The sequence below is a fragment of the Eurypyga helias genome, unplaced genomic scaffold (genome assembly GCF_000690775.1).
Source record: "Eurypyga helias isolate BGI_N326 unplaced genomic scaffold, ASM69077v1 scaffold11353, whole genome shotgun sequence".
Lineage (NCBI taxonomy): Eukaryota > Metazoa > Chordata > Aves > Eurypygiformes > Eurypygidae > Eurypyga > Eurypyga helias.
Genome location: NW_010243108.1, coordinates 8,077 through 27,010, shown reverse-complemented (window position 1 = coordinate 27,010; position 18,934 = coordinate 8,077). Strand labels below are relative to the sequence as shown.

General features: G+C 40.2%; 1 protein-coding gene across 1 annotated transcript in view; it reads left to right on the top strand.

The window, feature by feature from the left end:
• Window positions 1-15,561, top strand: part of LOC104507868 (spermatogenesis-associated protein 6-like) — a gene marked incomplete at its 5' end in the record, with an annotated part of 33,920 nt that extends 18,359 nt beyond the window's left edge. Inside the window, 3 exon segments of the mRNA XM_010149290.1 lie at window positions 8,089-8,188; window positions 11,729-11,817; window positions 15,320-15,561. Coding sequence (XP_010147592.1) covers window positions 8,089-8,188; window positions 11,729-11,817; window positions 15,320-15,500 — 370 coding nt within the window.
• Between the last annotated feature and the right edge of the window lie 3,373 nt (window positions 15,562-18,934).

The following is an 18,934-nucleotide window of genomic DNA, read 5'->3' as shown; positions in this document are numbered from 1 at the left end:
TCAGAGCTCGCAGCGTGTGTTTCATAGCCTACGCACGGCCTAATGTTTTTTTCAAAATAGAAAAATTGTCTCTTTGTTTTGGAACAAAAATAACAGATGGCAGGTGGGGATTGAATTTTTAATACTCATAAAGATCAAGTTTGTGTTTTGGCATCTTCATCTGCTTGAAAACTTGCTTGTTTGTTGTTCTCTGTAACAGTATTTCTCGAGAACTGTTACACAGCAATGAGAATGTTTCTGGAGTTCGGAGGAGGTTTCTTTGTCATCTTGTCTACCTCCCAATGCCCTTCTGACACTGTGTGTTAGATACCCGTGTCTGGCAAAGATATTATAATGGTGACTTTCTAATCCTTCATTTTTCAGCTGGAGTCCTTTTTTTGGTTTAGGCAGGGATGTATCTGTGTTAAATTTTAAAATGGATTATATTTAAAGCTAACAGGGTCCCTATATTGATAGCAGGAAAGTCTTGTATGTTGTGAACTTCTGTTACGTTCACATTAATTTTGTCATCTTCCAGTTAATCTTGAAATTATCTGAGTGTTCTTGCTTTTTCTCTTTGTGAGTGACTCTCCAGAAGAGATTTGTGATCTTGAAAAATTATGGTTTTTCTTCTTATTAGAACAAATGTTCTAAGGTCTTTAACATAAAGAGATGTTACATCTCTAAAGGCACATTCACTTTTGTCATCTGAAAAAAATTCAAAATGAGAAGGGAAAGGGCATAGTCTAAAAAAAATGATCTCTATTTCATGCTGCTGAGACAACAATGGCTTTAGCTGACTGTATACTGCAACTTAGAGCTGGAATGACAAACATGGATCAGAGGTCAGTGTTTGGAAATGCATGCAAATGCTGCTGTTGAGGTCATAGGAATACAGAGAAAATCAGCGCTACTTAAAGTATACCAGTGTTAGTGTATTGGCAAGAATCTTATCTCGCAGTATTTGGTGTTTATTCCCTCAATTTTATTTTGAATTACAAAGAGAATAGCCTATCCAGGCTATTTTTTCTTTCACACTTGTCAATCTACAGTCAACATGAAACTTTACTTTCCACCTCAACCTTTAGTTCCCTTTTTTCCTTTTTATTTTTTACAAAAGTAGTGTGAAGTGAATATCTGCCTTCTTGGGAGCACTTCCCAGAGCCCTGCTGAATCGTTGTTAAGCTACTGCAATACTTTTTAGTGATACAGAAATTGGGGTCTTGCATAAGGTCCTCTGAGCCCTTTTGTATCCTTTCTAGCAGTTTCCAGTCCCTTTCTGTGAGACCACAAATCAATCCTCTCCCCTTTCACGCTGAGTTTGAGCCAGAAGCAGAACTGTAAATAGGTTGAACAAGTCAGAAGAGTTTTGAATATTTATTTTTCATACTTTATTTGTGCGTTTTTCATTATTTAGGTCACGTAAGGAATACATTTGCTAGTGTTACAAACTGACACTAAGCAGTAGCTAAGTGTGGCTGTTCAAAGACACATCCCATTTTGACTCTAGCTCCTGTGCAGAGCAATGGTACGTGCACACTCTTGGGGTCCTGCCCATGACGTGTGGCCAGCTCCAGTCCGTGCAGTTGACTTGCCCCCACAAGACTGGCTGGTTGTGCACAGACACGTAACCTTTTGCGCATAGATAAGTATCCTGTGTGCTTTGTGAGAGCGCCTTAGGACCGTATTCCCTCAGTGCTGCTGCGGGAAAGCAAAATTCACCTCTAGTCCTCGCTTTCATCGTGGATGTACATCCCCCTGCACTCTCAGAAGACGGTGTTTTTCTTGGAGACTTGCAAGGTAAGCCTTCCTTGCGGCACTCGAACCTGCAGGAAAGTACTTTTCGTAAAGACAAGGAGGAGCGGTGTGGTGGATTCTGTAGGGTAATGGCAAAAGTCCTCTGAATGGAGCTTTCTGCTGGCACATGAGAAATTCTTTTCTCAAGAGACCACAGCAATCGTAGGAGTATTTGACCATTTCTGTTATGTTGGGAGGCAAAGCTGCTTCTCATGCATTTGGGATCAAAGGATTCTTTTTCCTGCTCTGGACATAGCAGGCTTTTACTTTTGTTTTTTATCATTGATCTGAAGAATAATCATTTCCAGACTGAAGTTCAGCTCAATGTCTTTTTTTTATTTTCTTCTGGCTGTACTGCTGATATGTGATCTTACCTACTATAAAATTTAACAAATATCTAAGGTCTGTTTGAAGTAAGCTAGAGGTTAACTGTATGGATCAATGCCCTTCTGTAATATTCCTCTTTTGTTTTACTACCATCTCTTTATCTTTTTCCAAGTCCTAGGGAAATGCCAGCACCCAGTTAGCTATTACTAATGATAAATATAATGATACTAAAAGTTAGATACTAATGAAAGCCTAGATCCTTTGAGAAGTCCTTGAAAATTCCAGTTACCAGAAGCTTTGATCTTGAAATGTCACCCCAGGATCTTGGGTACTAGTTCTGTTGCATAGTAAAATCCAGACCACAGGTAGTTCACCCAAGATTTTACAGAGTGGCATGCATCCTAAGACAGGGTTTACTCCTGTGAGTGTGATTAAGTTCTGAGAAATTTGTACTATATAGTGAATCTGAAAAATTTGTCAAACATTTTAGAAAAGAAGCTTGTTCTGGGGAGATGCTCCAACTAGATTTTTCTGTCCATTTCTAGCTCTTTAAAAGTCATTATTTATGATTTTTTTTTTTAATTTAGTTTGGTAGTAAGGTTGTTCTTCAATTTTTTGGGTTTATCAGTCTTGCCTCTTGGGAAAGTTTCACTATTTTGCATTCTTTAAGCTAACCTCTGGAAATCAGCACTTGAAGATCAGTTGTTTCATATTGTATTCTGCAAAACTGAGCAGTACCAAGCCTTGGTTTTTGACTGATACCTGTACTATGTCATCTTCATTGGTTGACTTTACTGCAGTGGCAGGTAAATTTGAAATTGATGGCTGTTAAACCTGTTTCGTGTATAAATGAAGAAATTCAGAGAAGATAGAAAGTTATGGAATAGCTTCCAAAGAGGATAAGGAGGTGCATGCAGCCCATTTATGGCATTCTCATGTTTTAGTACCAGAATGACTGGAGCTTTTTTGGGACAACTACTCAGCTAGAGTATTGGGCCTTCCTTGAAATCTCTGAAGCTGTCTGTCATCACTTGGGATTCACTTTTTGCATGAGGATGATGTGTGTTTCCCCAGTTTTAAGGACTAGATATGAAGCCTAGGAGGGAAAAAGAAGCATTTACTAATTTAAAATCTCAGTACTGAATGTATCTCTAGTGCTACAAGCCCTAACAGGGCTTTCAAAAGTAAGGGAAACTGTTTAGAAAGGACGAGAAATTTGTACTTTTTAAAAATTTCTTACTGAAGAGGGAGAGCAAGTGGGTACACAGGTGAACTGTCAGCTTCTGCTTCAAAATACATAGGCTGCTGTGCTTTGATTTAAACCCTTGTCTGTATGTAATTTTCTGCTTCTTGGTAGTGTCCTGGCATTGTGAAAGCAGCATACTTCCTCCACTTAAAATCCTCACATTCTTACAGTGTTTGTGCATCAGTATGTTTTCACTGAAATTCAGGAACTGGTATGTACCAACACAGTCTCTAAATCACTTTTGCACTAGTACAGCTGCATCTACACTAAGGTTTGTAGCCATCAGGCATTTTAAGAGAAAGCAAAACAGAATTGTATCCTTTACTAAGTAGACCAGTGAAACTCTTAAGTGCAGCCCATCCCTTCTATTGTGCCTCCCCGCAGACCAGTACGCACTGGGAAGGAAGTTCATTGTACTCAATTACCACTTCATGTCCTTTTAAATGAGAATAAAGCGACTTCTCCACTTACTGTGAATGCTACATAAATGCCTACTTGGATGTAAAATCTGGGAGGTTTTTTTTCTATTTCAGAATTAAATGTATTTGGTTTTCTTGAGAATCTGCCTTGTTCCATGTGTAAGTTCTTGCAGACTGTGGTTTTTCAGGTTATACTTGGCTTGAAGGTTCATTCTCCCTCTTCTCTCCAGTTACAGAAGCTTTCTCTCCAATTGTGAATGTGGTACTACAGTACTTCATTGATTTCTGTCCTCTGATAGTTTGTCCTTGTATGGGGTTTTGCTCAGCATGAAGGCTGTGTCTTTGAAGGTGATGAATTCTTCACGGAGGCCACATGCATGGAGTTGTTCACGGGGCTGGGAGGTGTGGTGGTGGGGAAGGGGTCACGGTAGGCATTGCAAATACTCTGCAGTAGGCTTTTGCATTAATTCTCCTGATATGAAATTTTGCTGAAATGTGATATTAACGTTTTTGCGATGCGCAAGTGGATGATTGGATTGTCTGACATTTGGAAGTTCCTATTTATTACAGCTCTCAAGTTTGCAAGCTGCTGTTTGACTAGAGTACATGGCTGGATGTATCCTGTTTGTATTTCTAGAGGAGTATTTCATCCTAATGGATAAAATTATACATGAAAATAACTTTAATCTTTAGCACAAGATCTAGACTGTCTGCCTGGCTTCTTGTTTTTTCAAGGTAGATGTAGTCTGTGTGACCTTAAAAAAATCCTTATCTTACAAAAGAAAATAAATGCCTTTAGTCACATTACAAGAGAAAATGGTTCTGTTTCCTTGATTGTACTCGGCACAACATCTTTGAAATTAATCTTCAGAAGTTCTCTGATTGATCTGGCTTTTTCTAGGTCACTGAGCTATATTTCCAAAGTGTTTATACAATCTATTGCAATCAATAAACAATTTAAACTGATGTAACTGCAGAATGTGTGCAAGTCCCAGGGAAAATTGAAAGTATGACAAAGAATACAGCTGTAGAAGTTTATTTTGTTTATCAGGCCAAACAGTCATTGAAATGAAATTACTTTTGTTTCAACATTGCAATATGATAGTGACACCTTAATCACATAAATAAGTAGCTAGTCATTTTGAAAACTCATTACTGGTGATTTTGGGCAAATGGAATCCCTTTATTTATACGTTAAGAAGCTGTGCTCTGAAGCCTATTTTATAAAATATTTTCAATAAGAGAGTTAGAATATCATGAAAAGGTTTCACTTCAGATTATGGTGGTTACATTTCAGGCACTGTTCTATTTTAGTTTTAGTTTTGATTGGTGTAAATATTAAAATTATGATTTTAAATGTGGATTAGACTCTATAGTTATTACTGAAATTAGACATTAACAATAGTGACAAAACTAATTAAAAGGAAGCTAATACTGGTTTTAATCACACTTAAGGTTTTGGGGTTTTTTCCTTTTTTCCTTTTTTTGCCCCTTAATTAAGTTTGGGTTGTGAGTGGCTAACATTGCTTATGCCACAGCGCACACTAGTGGTTTGATGAATAAAATCACCTGCAGAAAGAAATCTAATAGTTCTTGAATTAAGTACCTAAATCTTCTTCTTCTTGCAGACGTAGCCACGTATTTTCTAAATGAATACAAAGGCAACCTGGGTTTTCTTTTTTCCAAAAGTAAATACATGTATCTCCAAGGATATTTGTAAATTTAAGATTAATAACAATGATCTGAAATCTTACATACGAATTTCATAAAATTTATTTCCCAAAGGCAATCTATTCCAAACTCTCTTCTCGGTGCCAGCAACCTGAATGTTGGAGGAACAGCGGCTGCTGTATAAGCAAGAGAAAATGCCATGACTTCATGGGTCTATCTTTTATTTGTCAAATGGGAAATGACTCACTGCATCTAGGATGCACACTTTCAACACACATTTTGGAGGTTGTTTAATATTACTAGATGTTTGTAAATGCTAATGGGAAGTCGTAAGATGATAGTAACACTCCAGCACCTTTCTTTTACCTCTTTTTTTAAAAAGCAGTGTTTTTTTTCCCTGCTAGTGATGGAGTGCAGGCGTTGTAATGCAGTACATCAAACCACGTTTGACTGTGTCAGGGAAATGAATGTCCTGCCTGCTTAAGGGGCTCAGACTTCTATTTCTTTAAAGGCAATGCTTTCCTCCCCTAACAAAATTCATAAACCGTTTTGCTTTCTTTTAGGAGAAGTTATGTGAGAGGTTTTAGTGCAGCAGATTGTTAGATTCTAGTATGCCCAAGAATTGAACAGTACGGCTTTGCCATACACGTTGTTGGGTTTGAAATTAATTGTAAATGTTGAAATTACATGTAACTGTTGTAAATCTTAGGAAGCCAATGCAAATATATATTATATACTTTGTATATATTTATATATATATTATAGCCAGCTTTGTGAAAATTCTTGCTGTAATGATCCAAAGATAAACAATGTTAAATGACATTAGAAATATGGAAAATACATCCCCCTGTAGATGATATGATTCATCCTTCCAATACTGTGTCATTTCTTGGCACCCTTTCTTGTAGAAAAACAGAAGCATTCAGAAATAGACGGCTTGATTTAAGAAAACTCATAAATAGGCTCAATATATTGTGGCTCTTTAGAACAGAGAGAGATGCTTCATAAAGGTAAGCACTAAGTGAGTCCAAATAACTTGATTGGTTATGAGAAAATAGAAGAGAGTTACTCAAAAGCAGAGAACTGGTCACTTTCTACTCGTATTTTTCTCTCTTTGGTAATAGAAGGAACGATCCAACAGATTGCAAAGTGCTCCCAGCCCTTCCTGCAACCCTCAAGGCAGCCTGGCACTTCCCATTTTCCAGATCCTGCTTCCATTAATTTTAACGTTGCCAAGTTACTTGTTTTGGACTGAAGCTTTCTATGTGTACTTGGTTTGTTCTTTTCGGAAGGAGCTGTACAGTTCTTTACCTGTATTGGAATTTCTGGAAGTTTGATGATGATGAACTAAGCCGGGCACTATTAGCTTGGAGATTAGTTCAGTGATAGACTGGGTAACACAGGGAATGTGATAAATTGGAGAGAAGAGGGCAGAAGGGCTTGTGATCTCAGTCCCACACACCCATCCAGAGCCCAGTGCAGAATCTCAGGGTTCAGACTCAGGACGTTTCTCCGCTGCACCACCGTTGTGATGCCAACTGTCGAAGCGTGTCCCTGTTTCCTGCAGTCCTGGTCCAACCGGAGTATGGCAGCCCAGGATTGCTGTTGGCTGTTCCATTTGCTCCAACTGCAGCAGTATGGCTTGTCTGGCGACCCGTAGTTATATCAGCCTGTTACCACATCATGAGGCTGGGGTTTTTTTGGTGCAAAGTTAGGTTCTCAGAGGTTAAGAAACACTGATATGATGGCTAACAATCTTGATTTGGTGCCCTGCCTCTATCCACTGTGATGAGGTGGTGTAAGTAAACATTTCATAAGTTCCCCAATAATTCTTTCCTTATGTTGATCTCTCTTTTTTTTTTCTTTAAATAATACTTTTTGAGTGTACTAACATGTGGAGGTTGGTGTGTTAATGTTTCTGTTCTTAATACCTTGCTTGCCTTCCTTAACAGCCTGAGAATAACTATGGATATGAAATTTCTTCCCAGCTTCTAAACTTGTTGAGAAGGATGAGGGTGTTTTTTTTTTTTTTTTTTTTTTGTGTTGGGTGCTTTTCTTCAGTAGAGTGGAAAAAAATGTGCTGCTGAACATGAGAGTAACATCCAAAAGTACCTGTTGGGTTTAAGTTGCCCATTTCAAGCAATATACCTGGTTTTGAATAAAAAAGGGCAACTTAAAATGCAGTTCCGTCTTGTGAAATCTTGTGAACTTGTGGTTTTTTAACTCCATTTACACGCACTGGGGTTATCTTCCTGATGATTTATTCCAGTGAAGAGAGTTTCATGTGTGTAATCTGTCCTTTAAAAAGAGAAAAATGAAACCTGATCCTTGGAATAGAATAACTGGATAGCTTTTTTATTCTGTAGGGACAATACAAACATTATAGAAATATTACTCAAGTTACAAAATCATCAACATTTTCTGTGTTTCGCATCTTCTGTTGGTATTGTGGATGCGTACTGTTTATGCAGTGCTTTGAAATGCTTTTTGCACTTGTACCCCAGAGGAGAAAAAGAATAACATCTAAACATTGTGTATGTTCCAAATAAAAGTAATGCAGGCCTCATAATTTTAAGAAAAAATAAATCTGAGTCAAAAGCATGTTTGAGCTTTTCAACAAGAAAATATTTCTTGCTCTTCCTCTTGCAGATTTAGCTCTGGTTGGCCTTCACCAGCAAATGGAGATGAGATCCATAAAAGAGTGAAAAATATTTTAAGGACACACAGTGCTAGACAGCGCCTAATATTTGTAAGTTTGACTGCAAACTAAATCCTTCCCTTTTTTCCAGGATGACTGAAGAAGTGAACTGTGCCTAGGGTCTTGGATTTATTATAAGGTTGTCCTTTGAGGCAGCCTTGATTGTAGAAATATGGATTCAGTATATAAGCTGAACTGTTTCACACTGATTTCAGTGGCCTCCTTATGTGTAGCTGTTATGGACAGCTGGTACAGGTAACCCTCTCATGGGGTATTCAGGACAATTATGGGGTTCTCCACTTACAATTTAAGCAAAAAATATGTTACAGATCTGTAGAATATCAAGGCTTAACATGTGCAGCTGCACATCAGCAGCTGCTTGTGTCCAGCTGTTTGTAGAGCTAATATTAATCTTCAGAGGTGTGCTTTTTTCCCTTAATTACCTGGCTTTCAATGAACAGAGCTCTTTATCTAATGAGATTATGCCCGGGATCAGAGTATTTTGTCCTTGACTCTGATAGAATTTTGAAGTGTGGTTTTAGACAGATAAAAAACTTTTGCTATTGCAGTTTTGAGAAACCCAGTTGTGGCACAGGATCTCCCTGGCCAAAGCATTGTACAAGCTGCATAGCAAGGTGGTTCATCTACAAAGAATTTAGGGTCTTAAGTGTGAGCTGAGATAAAAGAAAGGTAAGGAAAAAAGGATGTGATGAGAGGTAGGTAAGATTAGGAGCTCTGATGAAATGACTATTTCTGTCTGACAATCTAACACACAAATGTTACTGATTAGAAGAGACAGGAGCCTCTCCAAGTGGAGAAAGATCATCTTTTGTTTCAGTTTCTCCTCTCAGAAAAAGGAGTGTTGACAGAAATCTGCTTTTGGATGTTTCTGCAATGTCCACCTTTTCCTTCTGACGTAGTTTACTGTATCAGTAGGAAGCATGATAAGGAATGAGAGCGCGCTGGCCTGCCCACCTCCCACTTCAGCACAGAAGGGCAGGTGTGACCCTAGTGTGCGGGCACTGTCTGGCACGTGGTGACTCCACCGACTGGTAAATCCATGACAGAGGGCCAGGGCAGAAGGAAATGTTGCTGTCTCAACCCTCTGCTGTGAGACGTACTGAAGAATATCTCTCTTAGCTCTCAAGTCTCAATTTTATTTGTTTATGCATTTATTTCCCCAAATGCTGTCAGCTTGGCAGCTCCTTGTGTTGCCTGCGTGCTCTCGTAATCTGATTATTTTCTCATTTCTGTTCAATCTTCATTTTCAGCTTAGTTGTTGTGCTTTTTGTTTTAATCTCAAAAACCTTTTCTTATGCACGCTAAGGCTGTTTGATCTAGTTCGTGCTGTACCTCCCTGAGTTTGTATATGAATGTTATGAACCTGTGAGCTGCTGCTTCTCAAATAGAAGATGCTTAGCATCTTCACATTTTGATGCTTAGCATCAAACACATTTTTCTGTGTTTCAGCCGCTCCAGAGTAGGTACAAATCATGTCAAATGCTTCTCTGATGTGTCAATGAATGTAAGGTAACAAATTGAATTTCATGACGGTCCAGCACCTGCATGTAATGAAAGTTTGCACAGCCTGAACTATCACCAGTGGTCCTTGACTACTTTCCTTGAACAGTAGACCATGACTTCACGATAAAAGATTTGCTAGTTTGTTAGGAGAGCTGGATGGCTGGATATGTGGTCTCTCCATACAGTCATAAAGACTGTTAAATATAGTAATTGGTAAAGGAGAAATCAATGTTTTTCTTCCAGTCTTGTTTTACTTAAATAGTTTAAAACAATCTACTCTTGAATGATTTACACATATGCTGCTATTCACTTGTTCCTGCAGTATCCACAAGTGCTCACAGATTTGCCAGCATGGTGTTAGATTGTTGAAACGTGGTGCTTTCTGTCAGCACACCTCCTCACTTCCCGCGTGGAGCGCTTGCTGAATATGCACAGCGATTAATGTTTCCTCTCCTGCTGGAAAACCTCATGTTTCTGCCCTAAAAATATCCAGATATAGGGGTGTGGGGTAAGGGGTTTGAGTCTCTCATTACCAAGCTGGTCAGAATAGTGTTGGAAAAGGACCATTTTTCTCACTGCATTTTCCTCCACTGAGCAAAAGGAATGGGAGGATGTTACAAAGAAGGCTCACAGTGTGTCACTGTCGTGTGCAGCTAACTTGTGAAAGCTGTGCCAACAGCAGCTGACCTGCTTAACAGTCCAAAAAACTCAGGTCTGCTTGCAGTCCAGGATTTGGGCCTCCCCAGATGGCCCAAAATCGAGGCTGCTTTGTTACACGGTGGGTGGATGAGGTAAACGAGCCATCTTGGAAGTGAGGGAGCAGTAAAGCAAGTGCACTGCTAATGTGGTGAGTAGGTTTTGGCTCCAGTCTGGATCCTCTTCCAAACTTTGAAAGGTTAAAAAGTATCTCTTACTCTGTTTCATTCCAAAGAGCCTGATGCTAAATAACAACTCCCAGAAGCATCCAGCTGTGTTTTCCAAAATTTCATTTCCATAGTGCTCTGTAAAAATAGTGTAGCTGGAGCTCTGCTGCAGATTCCTTGGGGTGTCCACTGTAGCTTTCTGCTGTGACATTCTGACAGTATCATAATGTTGCCATCTTTTTTTGCTTTCCAGAACATAATTTGCCTCTGGCAAATGCTGCAGAGTTTTATTTACCACTGTACCCCATTTCCTCTTGTGTGCTTTGTAGCCTGTGACTGCTGAAGGAAGAGAGTTTTCCTGTTTACAAACACACTTAATACCTTGTCTTCCACCACAGTAAATTGTGTTAGGTTTTTCCTCACCCATATTCCTGTTGCTCAGCTTGCTCTGCATCTTATTGCCATCTACTGCTATATTTGTCTTTTCTCTTAGTTCTGTGTTACCAGCAAGCATGATTATTTTTACTGCATTCTTTCTTTTTCCCACTTATTTCTTCTATAGCATGAAAGATTTTGTTTATTAATCCTTACAGCAATTGGCTTCTGCTAAAAGCATCACTTGATGTCACCTTTTAAGTAGTGTCTTTGCTCTTCAGAGTAGAGTGGACATAGCAAGACGGCTTTCTGGTGACTCCTAAGAATCCCACTGAAGGGTCATTCAGTGTATCATGCGTATTTTCTTAAAGTTGGGTAAGCATGTTCTCACCCCTGTATACAGAATCAAAGTAAATTTGTTAAGTGGATAACAGTAGCTCATTATAAAGGCTAATAAATATATTTTAGGTTCTTTTTCCCTTCTTCTGCAAGAAACTAAAGTAAGGCAGTGAGCTATAGGTTCATAGCATTTGACCAACATGTTTGCTGGGGATTGTTGAAGCTTGTGCTGTCTGCATAGTTCTTTAGATCTACACTGTCCAGAAATTCTTTCCAGTTTATTACCTGAAAATTATTAGCTCAGTTGTACTGAACTTAATTAAAAGTGTTCATAAATGGCATTTGGCTCATTACACTTTGTCCCTTTCTCCCCCAAGAAATGTAAGCACTTTAATAGTCTTCTACTAAACGGAAGGAAAGTATTTTTGAAATGAGATTATTGTAATCAGAAACCAATGTAAGGAGAATTTGATTTCTGGGTTTTTTTTAGGATGAGAGTAACTCATCAAAAGGAGACTTGACTAAGGAAAGAGAATCTTCGCATAAAGTGCCCTTATCCATGAGTGAACTGCAGAGCAGGTACGGAGTGTTTCTCTGACCAACACAAAACTGTTGTACTCATGATACTGCCCTTTAGGTAAAATTTCTCTTCCTATTTTGAGCTATATCTATGTTGGACTGGGAAAAGGCTTCTGTAGGAAATAGGCCTTTTCACCTAAAAGCAAAATACAATTAAAACACATATCTGGAAAAGAGAAGCATCTCAAAAGAAAAAGAAAAAAAAAAAACCACAGAAAATATTTATACTATGTTTCACTATATATATCCAGCATGCCATATTTCAGAAGATGTGGAAAACCTGAGGTCTTGAAAACCTGGTTTATGTAGGTTAATTATTCTGCGTACTACTCACATACATGACTAGGGTCTCACTTGGATATTTTACTTAAAAGACAGCAATGGAATTGATTTTGACAGCTTCGTTAATAGAAGTTACTAATACTGATGTTCTCTGTGCACACGGTGCTTTGTAGAACGTTTTGGGTGCTTGTTGGAGGAAAGATAATAAGTAATGTAAAACATTTTGGGGCTGTGTGGATTTTCTGGTTTTCTTTACATAAAGAGAGAAGTCGTAGAACTGTGGTGCTAAACTTGAGAGGTCTTGACATTAGAAAATAAGGTTTTATTTTTGTAATTAAATGTGATGCAATATTTGTCACAAAGGCTCCCCGACTCACCACTGTATCCCACAGAAAGGAGCGTAATTCAGTATGGGTATCATAGTGATCCTCTGCTTGCAGTTAGTAAGCTCTAAAAAGTTAATTTCTGATTTGGTGGCTTTTTTGTTTCTAATTTCTGTGATTTGTAGTCACGCCTGGACCAGGGATCTAGTTAGTCTTAGATTTTCACATGTGTGTGAAGTGACTGCTGAAGCCGTTAGTATTTCTGTGCCTGCGCTCACTCCTGTATTGTGCATGTAGCCTTTCTGCTCCCTTATCCTTTGTCCTGACAGCTGCTGCAATTAAATTGTGTAGGATGTGTTTGTGAGAGAGAAAGTGCAAGTTTTTGTTTTGAGGCAGCTTTGGGACTTGGAGATTGATGCTGAAACTGCAGATCATGGGGGGAAAAAAAAAAAGAAAGAAAAAACAAATCCTAATGCTATAGAATCAAGAAGTGATGGGATATGAAATGTAGCCTTCAAGTTGGGAAAAGACTGCTCCTTGGGTTTAGAGGCCGGCAGTGCGAGTCCCATTCACTGAAGGGCGAGACATAAAAGGGGTCGAGGACAGTCTGATTGCCGAGAGTTTGCCACAGTGCTCATAAACAGGATGCAAGGACAGAGGCAGAGTTCAGAGAAGGACATGGTACTGTTGACCAAATGATGGCAGTAAAGCAGATGATTGAAAACCACTGGGAGTAAGGAAAAGGTCTGTGTTTTGTGAAATATTTAGTATATGATTCACTCAGAAAAGAACTTCTGGGACTCTTAAAGGAGATGTATGAGGGAACAAAAGCATATGACAGGTATTTCAGAGCAGGGAGTTGCGTGCAGAAATCCTGCTGTTAATATGATTTGTGAGTGTAATTCCCAGATTGCTTAGCTCAGGCTGTCAGCTAATTCCCAGTTGAGACAGGAGAGGGACTCTTCCTTAGCTTGGCTCTATCTTTGTCCAGGGCTAAGTATCGCATGTGCAAGGGACCAGCTAATGGAAATACATACACACACCCCACAAAAAAAGAGGGGAAAATGAAGCTTATGTCTCTTTTTTTCTGGTCTTTGTCAGCACCAGAATAAGGAACTTGTGAAAGTTACTATTGGTTTTTGAGTCTTTACTGCCGTTAAAGTGGTTGCATTTTGAGTGTCTCTGTGTAGATTAAGGTTTTAGTAGAAGAAAAGGCAAGCACAAGGCTGACTGCAGGCAGCGGATTCCAAGGAAATGTGTGTGAGAGCTGTTGCTGGGCAGTTACAGGTGCCGAGTGCCGCTCTTAGTGCTGTGCTGATTTGTTAACCTGAGAATTCTCTATCAGAAGTGAGGTAACACAAACTGCCGAGCGGAGAAGGTAAAACTTCAGTTGTTGATGGGTCCCCAGGGTACTGACTTGTCTACATTTAACAGGGGCCTCTATAACTTCCCTATCGATTTTGCTGTTTGGTAGGTTGGTTTCTTTGTGTCCCAGCTGTTCACCCTCTCCAGGATGAATAACAGGTTTAAATTTTCTTCATGATGTTGACTGGCTTTAAGTGGCCTTCCTCCCTTTTTAATATTGCAGCCACATAAAGATCTTCTTGTAGGTGGTGTAGATTGGCATCACCATAATATTTTAATGTAAGAAATCTAAAAGCAAAAGCTATTCCTTCTTTCGTTTTCTGCGGCACAGAAGCTTAGAAATGTGAATTTAGAATATGGGTCCTACATCTTCTTCTTCTTCCATCACTGTTTTCCTTTCTTAAAAGTGCAAACCTTGTGTTTAGGTGTAGATAGCTTGAAGTATATTAATGAGTCCTTTGACATAAGTTTTCTTTCAGTTTTGCTCACGGTTGTTTACTGGTATTAACTTGAGGACAACATTTTAAGTACTGGTTTGACCATAGTATATTAATGAGTGATATGTATATAAGAAAATGTAAATCTTTCCTGTGAAATGTAACCCATTTCCTAAGTGAAGATTCCCACAGTTCCAGTTTCATTTCCCAGACTGAGAAAATTCACAAAAGGCTGTAGAGAACTCAGTCCAATTTTTAAGTGTCTCAAGTGCCTAAAACTCTGAGCAGATGTGAAAAATGTCACCTCAGTAGTCTTTTTTTTTGCTTAGGATTTTTGAGCTATGTGTTTGGTGCTGTATTATAGGAAAATGGCTCATTTCATTATATGACACAAGCCTTTGTTTTGTAAGTTTCAAGAGAAGGCAAATAGTCACGAAGTTTAAATACCCATCCTTCAGACTTGTCAGTGTTTCATAAGGATTTTCAGAGAATAAATTTCACTTCATAGATTTGGGAAATAATTTCTCAAAGCAACTGAAATATGAGACTGTATTTGTGTTTAGTATTAAAACAGTGGCACAGAAGATGGGGTGGGGAAGGAACACTCGATTGGCACTATATCATAATGTATTTGGTAGAATACTTAATCCAAGATGCTTCCGATAGAGCACTTTACAGCTGCAACCACAGTAATTTAATATACCTCTGATAGATTGTCTTCATATTGAAATAGCTGCTCGTGGTTACGTTTTGACCTTGAGAGGACACAAAAAGCCTGCCGTCTTCCTCTTGCACAGGCTTAGTCACACTGCCTATCAAAATACAGCAAAATTACTGCGTACTCTGAAGATTAATGCTCTTTCTGTTTGGGAGTTGTGATCAAGTGCACTCAGATAAGTGGGGGAGAATTTGTGTGATTGAATAACGTGGGGCTCCCGTTTCTTAGAAGTAACTGCGGTGTGGTTTTTGTTTCAATTTCTGAAAGGCAACCTGTGTTTAGCAGCTCTACGTTTGGATTTCTGCTGGGTTTGTGCTTCTGATTCATCTTCCTTATCTTGATTTGATCATTGTTTTTTATCTTCCTTCTGTTGGCAGTTCACCAGTGCAGCAGAACACTACTGTTCACTTGGCTGATGGTGAGTATCGGTCTGGTCATGCAGCTGTATACAAAGGGAAGCCTCACAGAGTGATCTTTGAAGAGAGCCTGGAGAAAATATACAGAAACATGTATCAAAAAGCTGCTGGCACTGGTTCAGACCAAAAAATGCACTCCTGACAGCAGTTCACCTGGAAATGCACATTAAACAGTGTTCACGTTTGTAATGAAACCTATTTTTATGTAACAAATATTTGTACTCTATTTTTAAGGTGTAGTTATGGATGGGCAGGGTTTTGGAGAAATGGGGTTTTGGCCTGGGTTGCTAAAAGGAAGCTATTGACATCCTCCTGTGTACCTCCCCTCACCCTCACTCCCTCCCACCCCCACCCTCCCCTACACAAAAAAATAACACAACCCAGCAGCAACTAAGCTCCTCCACAGTTAACCAAGATGGTGTTGCTCTTATGAGACTGTGGAAAGCCACTTGAAGACTAACAGGCCTGGACATTCCAGTCTGACATCAGCTCAGGTTTCAGCTGCAGACAATTTGTATTAAATAATTAAAGCTATTTAGTAACATAAACAGGATTGGTTGAAGAAGCAATATGGCCTAGTGTTCAGAAAGGGGCCTGAAGAGGAAGGTGGGTTTAGAAGTGTCCCTCCTGGGACAAAGGGAATCGTATTCTAGAAAATTGTCTTTGGATGGTCAATTTTTGAGAAGGGCTGACCTATAGATACCCTTTCAAAGTGGTTTCAAGCACCTTTAGTCAGAAATTTTCCAATACTGCCCATTTTTAAAAGAAACCCACCCGGCCCAGCAGTCTTTGGATCAGAAGAAAGGTCATCTTCACGCACCCTGTGCGTCTGAAGGTTTCCAGGTTCTCTTGAATACAGCCATGGCATTTGCCAATATACTTGTAATTTTAAAAAATACAAACAAGAGAGGAGTGTGGAGGGGGGGGGAAAGACTGGAGCTAGTCAGCAAGCTCCTCGCATACCCTGTACTGGCCTTCTGAAGTTCCTGCACCACAATCCCACCTAATTTGGAGCCTGTCCTTCCCAGTCTGCTGGGATCCTGTTGGCAGAAATCGCATCGGTTTTGCTAAAGGCCACCAAATGTTCATCAGCAGTTCGATGCTTTCCCCGGGGATGAAACCTTTTCAGCCTTGCATTGAACAGATCCCACATTAGCAGACCGGGGCAAATTGCCCATCTATTGAAAAGCGGAATGCTTTAAAAGGGCAAGAGTGTCCATCTCCTGCTTTCTTTCTTTGGGGGGAAAAAACAAATGCCTGTTCTGGCTCCTTCCCTGGCTGAGCGAACAGATTCAGTTACACCAATGCCATTTTACCTGTTAGGATTGGATAAAGGATAAAGCTAGCAGTACAGATGGCAGAACATATGACTGTAACCTGCCAGCCTGCCTAGATAAACAGAAAGTTGGTCTACTCTGCCTTCCATCCTTTCATACAGAGACAACATAATTGATTTGAGAAAGCAGTTGGTGAGCAATTATGCTAGTGGGAAAGCACGTTGAAAGGCTGTGTGCTTCCGTTTCAGGAACGGGGACTCTCAGAGGAAGTGTCTCGCATATAGACATTTCTATTCCTTGTAACTGTTAAACCAGTTGAAGTGGATTAACACTGATAACTTCCTGTCCCTGATGCCATTTAGCACATCAGTGCTTTCAGAGGGCATTAGCTGCACACTCATATGCGATGGAGAGGTGTTGAGGCACTCTGAAGTAGCAGCACGCTTGTTTTGCACAAGTGAAAAGTCAAACCTAGGCACGCTGTGCCACGGAAGCTTAGCTACGCCACGGGAGGCAGGGTGGCCATGGAGAGTTGTGCTACTGGTACCTGGTGTTCCTGCATTACCCTGTTCCTGTGACCATGTATTAGTCCATAAAGGAATAGTTTATCCTTGCTGCTCAGGAAAGTAGGAATATCATAGAATCATAGAATGGTTAGGGTTGGAAGGGACCTTAAAGATCATCTAGTTCCAACCCCCCTGCCATGGGCAGGGACACCTTCCACTAGACCAGGTTGTTCAAAGCCTCATCCAGCCTGGCCTTGAACACTGCCAGGGATGGGGCATCCACAACATTTCTTGGGAGATGGATGGTACGTAGGCAGGACACGTTATGAGAGAGGCTCCAAGCTTCTGGTTAAAAATTATTCTACTGAAGTCTGAAGGTTGCTGTGGTTTCCCGTATGTGTTTTGAGCCGTAAGATTTACTGTTCTTCTGTGGTATCCCATGGTTTTCATTCAATGTTCTCTGTATTTTCCATCCCCAGTATCATAGTTTAGTACATGTTAGCTTTCTGTAGCTTGGCAGCTCCCCTTTGGCCTAATCCAGTTCTGTGACACAGAAGTACCGTTCAAATTTTCCCTCCCCAGCCAGCCCAGCATTGCCCATTTTAGTCCCTGTTTGTTCTGTGTGAAGGAAGGCCTGAATGCCAAAGCTTTGGGTTTTTTGTGTGGATGAATAAGGACGCAGGCTGCCATGAGTTCAAGACACAAGGAGAGCATGAGGAAGGTTGGGGGCAGCTGTGGATAAACAGGGAAATGTTTTTGAGGGGTTCAGAGGAGTGGCTGGGGTGTATCTGTTGAATTCCCCTGGCTAAAATCAGGAAGCACACGGTAACATGGCAACCTCTGGTTTTTCATCAAAGAAGAAAACTGGATGGGAGGAAACAATAAAAGTCATAGATTGAGTTTTGACCGGTATGAATATTCTCGGTGTAGCCTTTGCATGCAGTGTAAGGACACATGAAGCAGGTAGACGATGAGTGCCTTTGGCCCTGCTCCAGCTGCAAGGGGAGGTGTGTATAATGTCTTTCTGAATTGGCTGCTGCAGGTTGTGTGTTTCTCGCTCCGGTCAGAGTCATTCCACAGCTTACAGGCTGTGATACAGCATGTTCAGTGAGGTGTTCGCTTCCCAGCACCATGCTGGAAATCCAGTTTGCTTAGTGGAAAACTCTTCTGTGAAATGTGACTTAAGGCCCAAATCACTCCGTCCTGTCCACAAAATCTGTAAGCCGCTTCATCTTCAGAAGCTTTTGGCCCCTTCCCTGTTTGCTCAGCTCACCCTCCCATCAATATTCATGCAGCTCAAGCGCGCTGAGCACGGCTGCTCCTTCACTACTGCGGTGTGTGATAAGTACAGGTTCAGGCAATGAACCAACACAGTAATAAACTGTAATTGTTTAGTGCACCTTGCCTTCTAATACAATTTAAATCCCTTCTATCAAATGCAAATTTCGAGGTTCCTGAGTGGAGCTTTAAATAGCACTTTCTATGCTCGTTCCTTATCTTCTGCCATCCACAAAGTGGTCCGTTAGTGACAGTGGGATGGCGTAATTCCACCCCCGTCATTTTGCCTCCTAAAGGAAAGCTGCCTACTCAAATCTAGAAATAATGGGCTAGATTAATAGCGAATTAGTGTTTTTCTGTAGAGTCTGTCTCTCCCCAAGTTGTTATAACCCGTGAGTGTTCTCACCGAACGCTATCAGCACACAGTGCTGCTTGCAGTTTTCAATCAGAGCAATATTTTAATCACTCTGTCAACTCAGAGTCTGCTTCCTACTTGCTCCCTTCCCTTTTTCCTA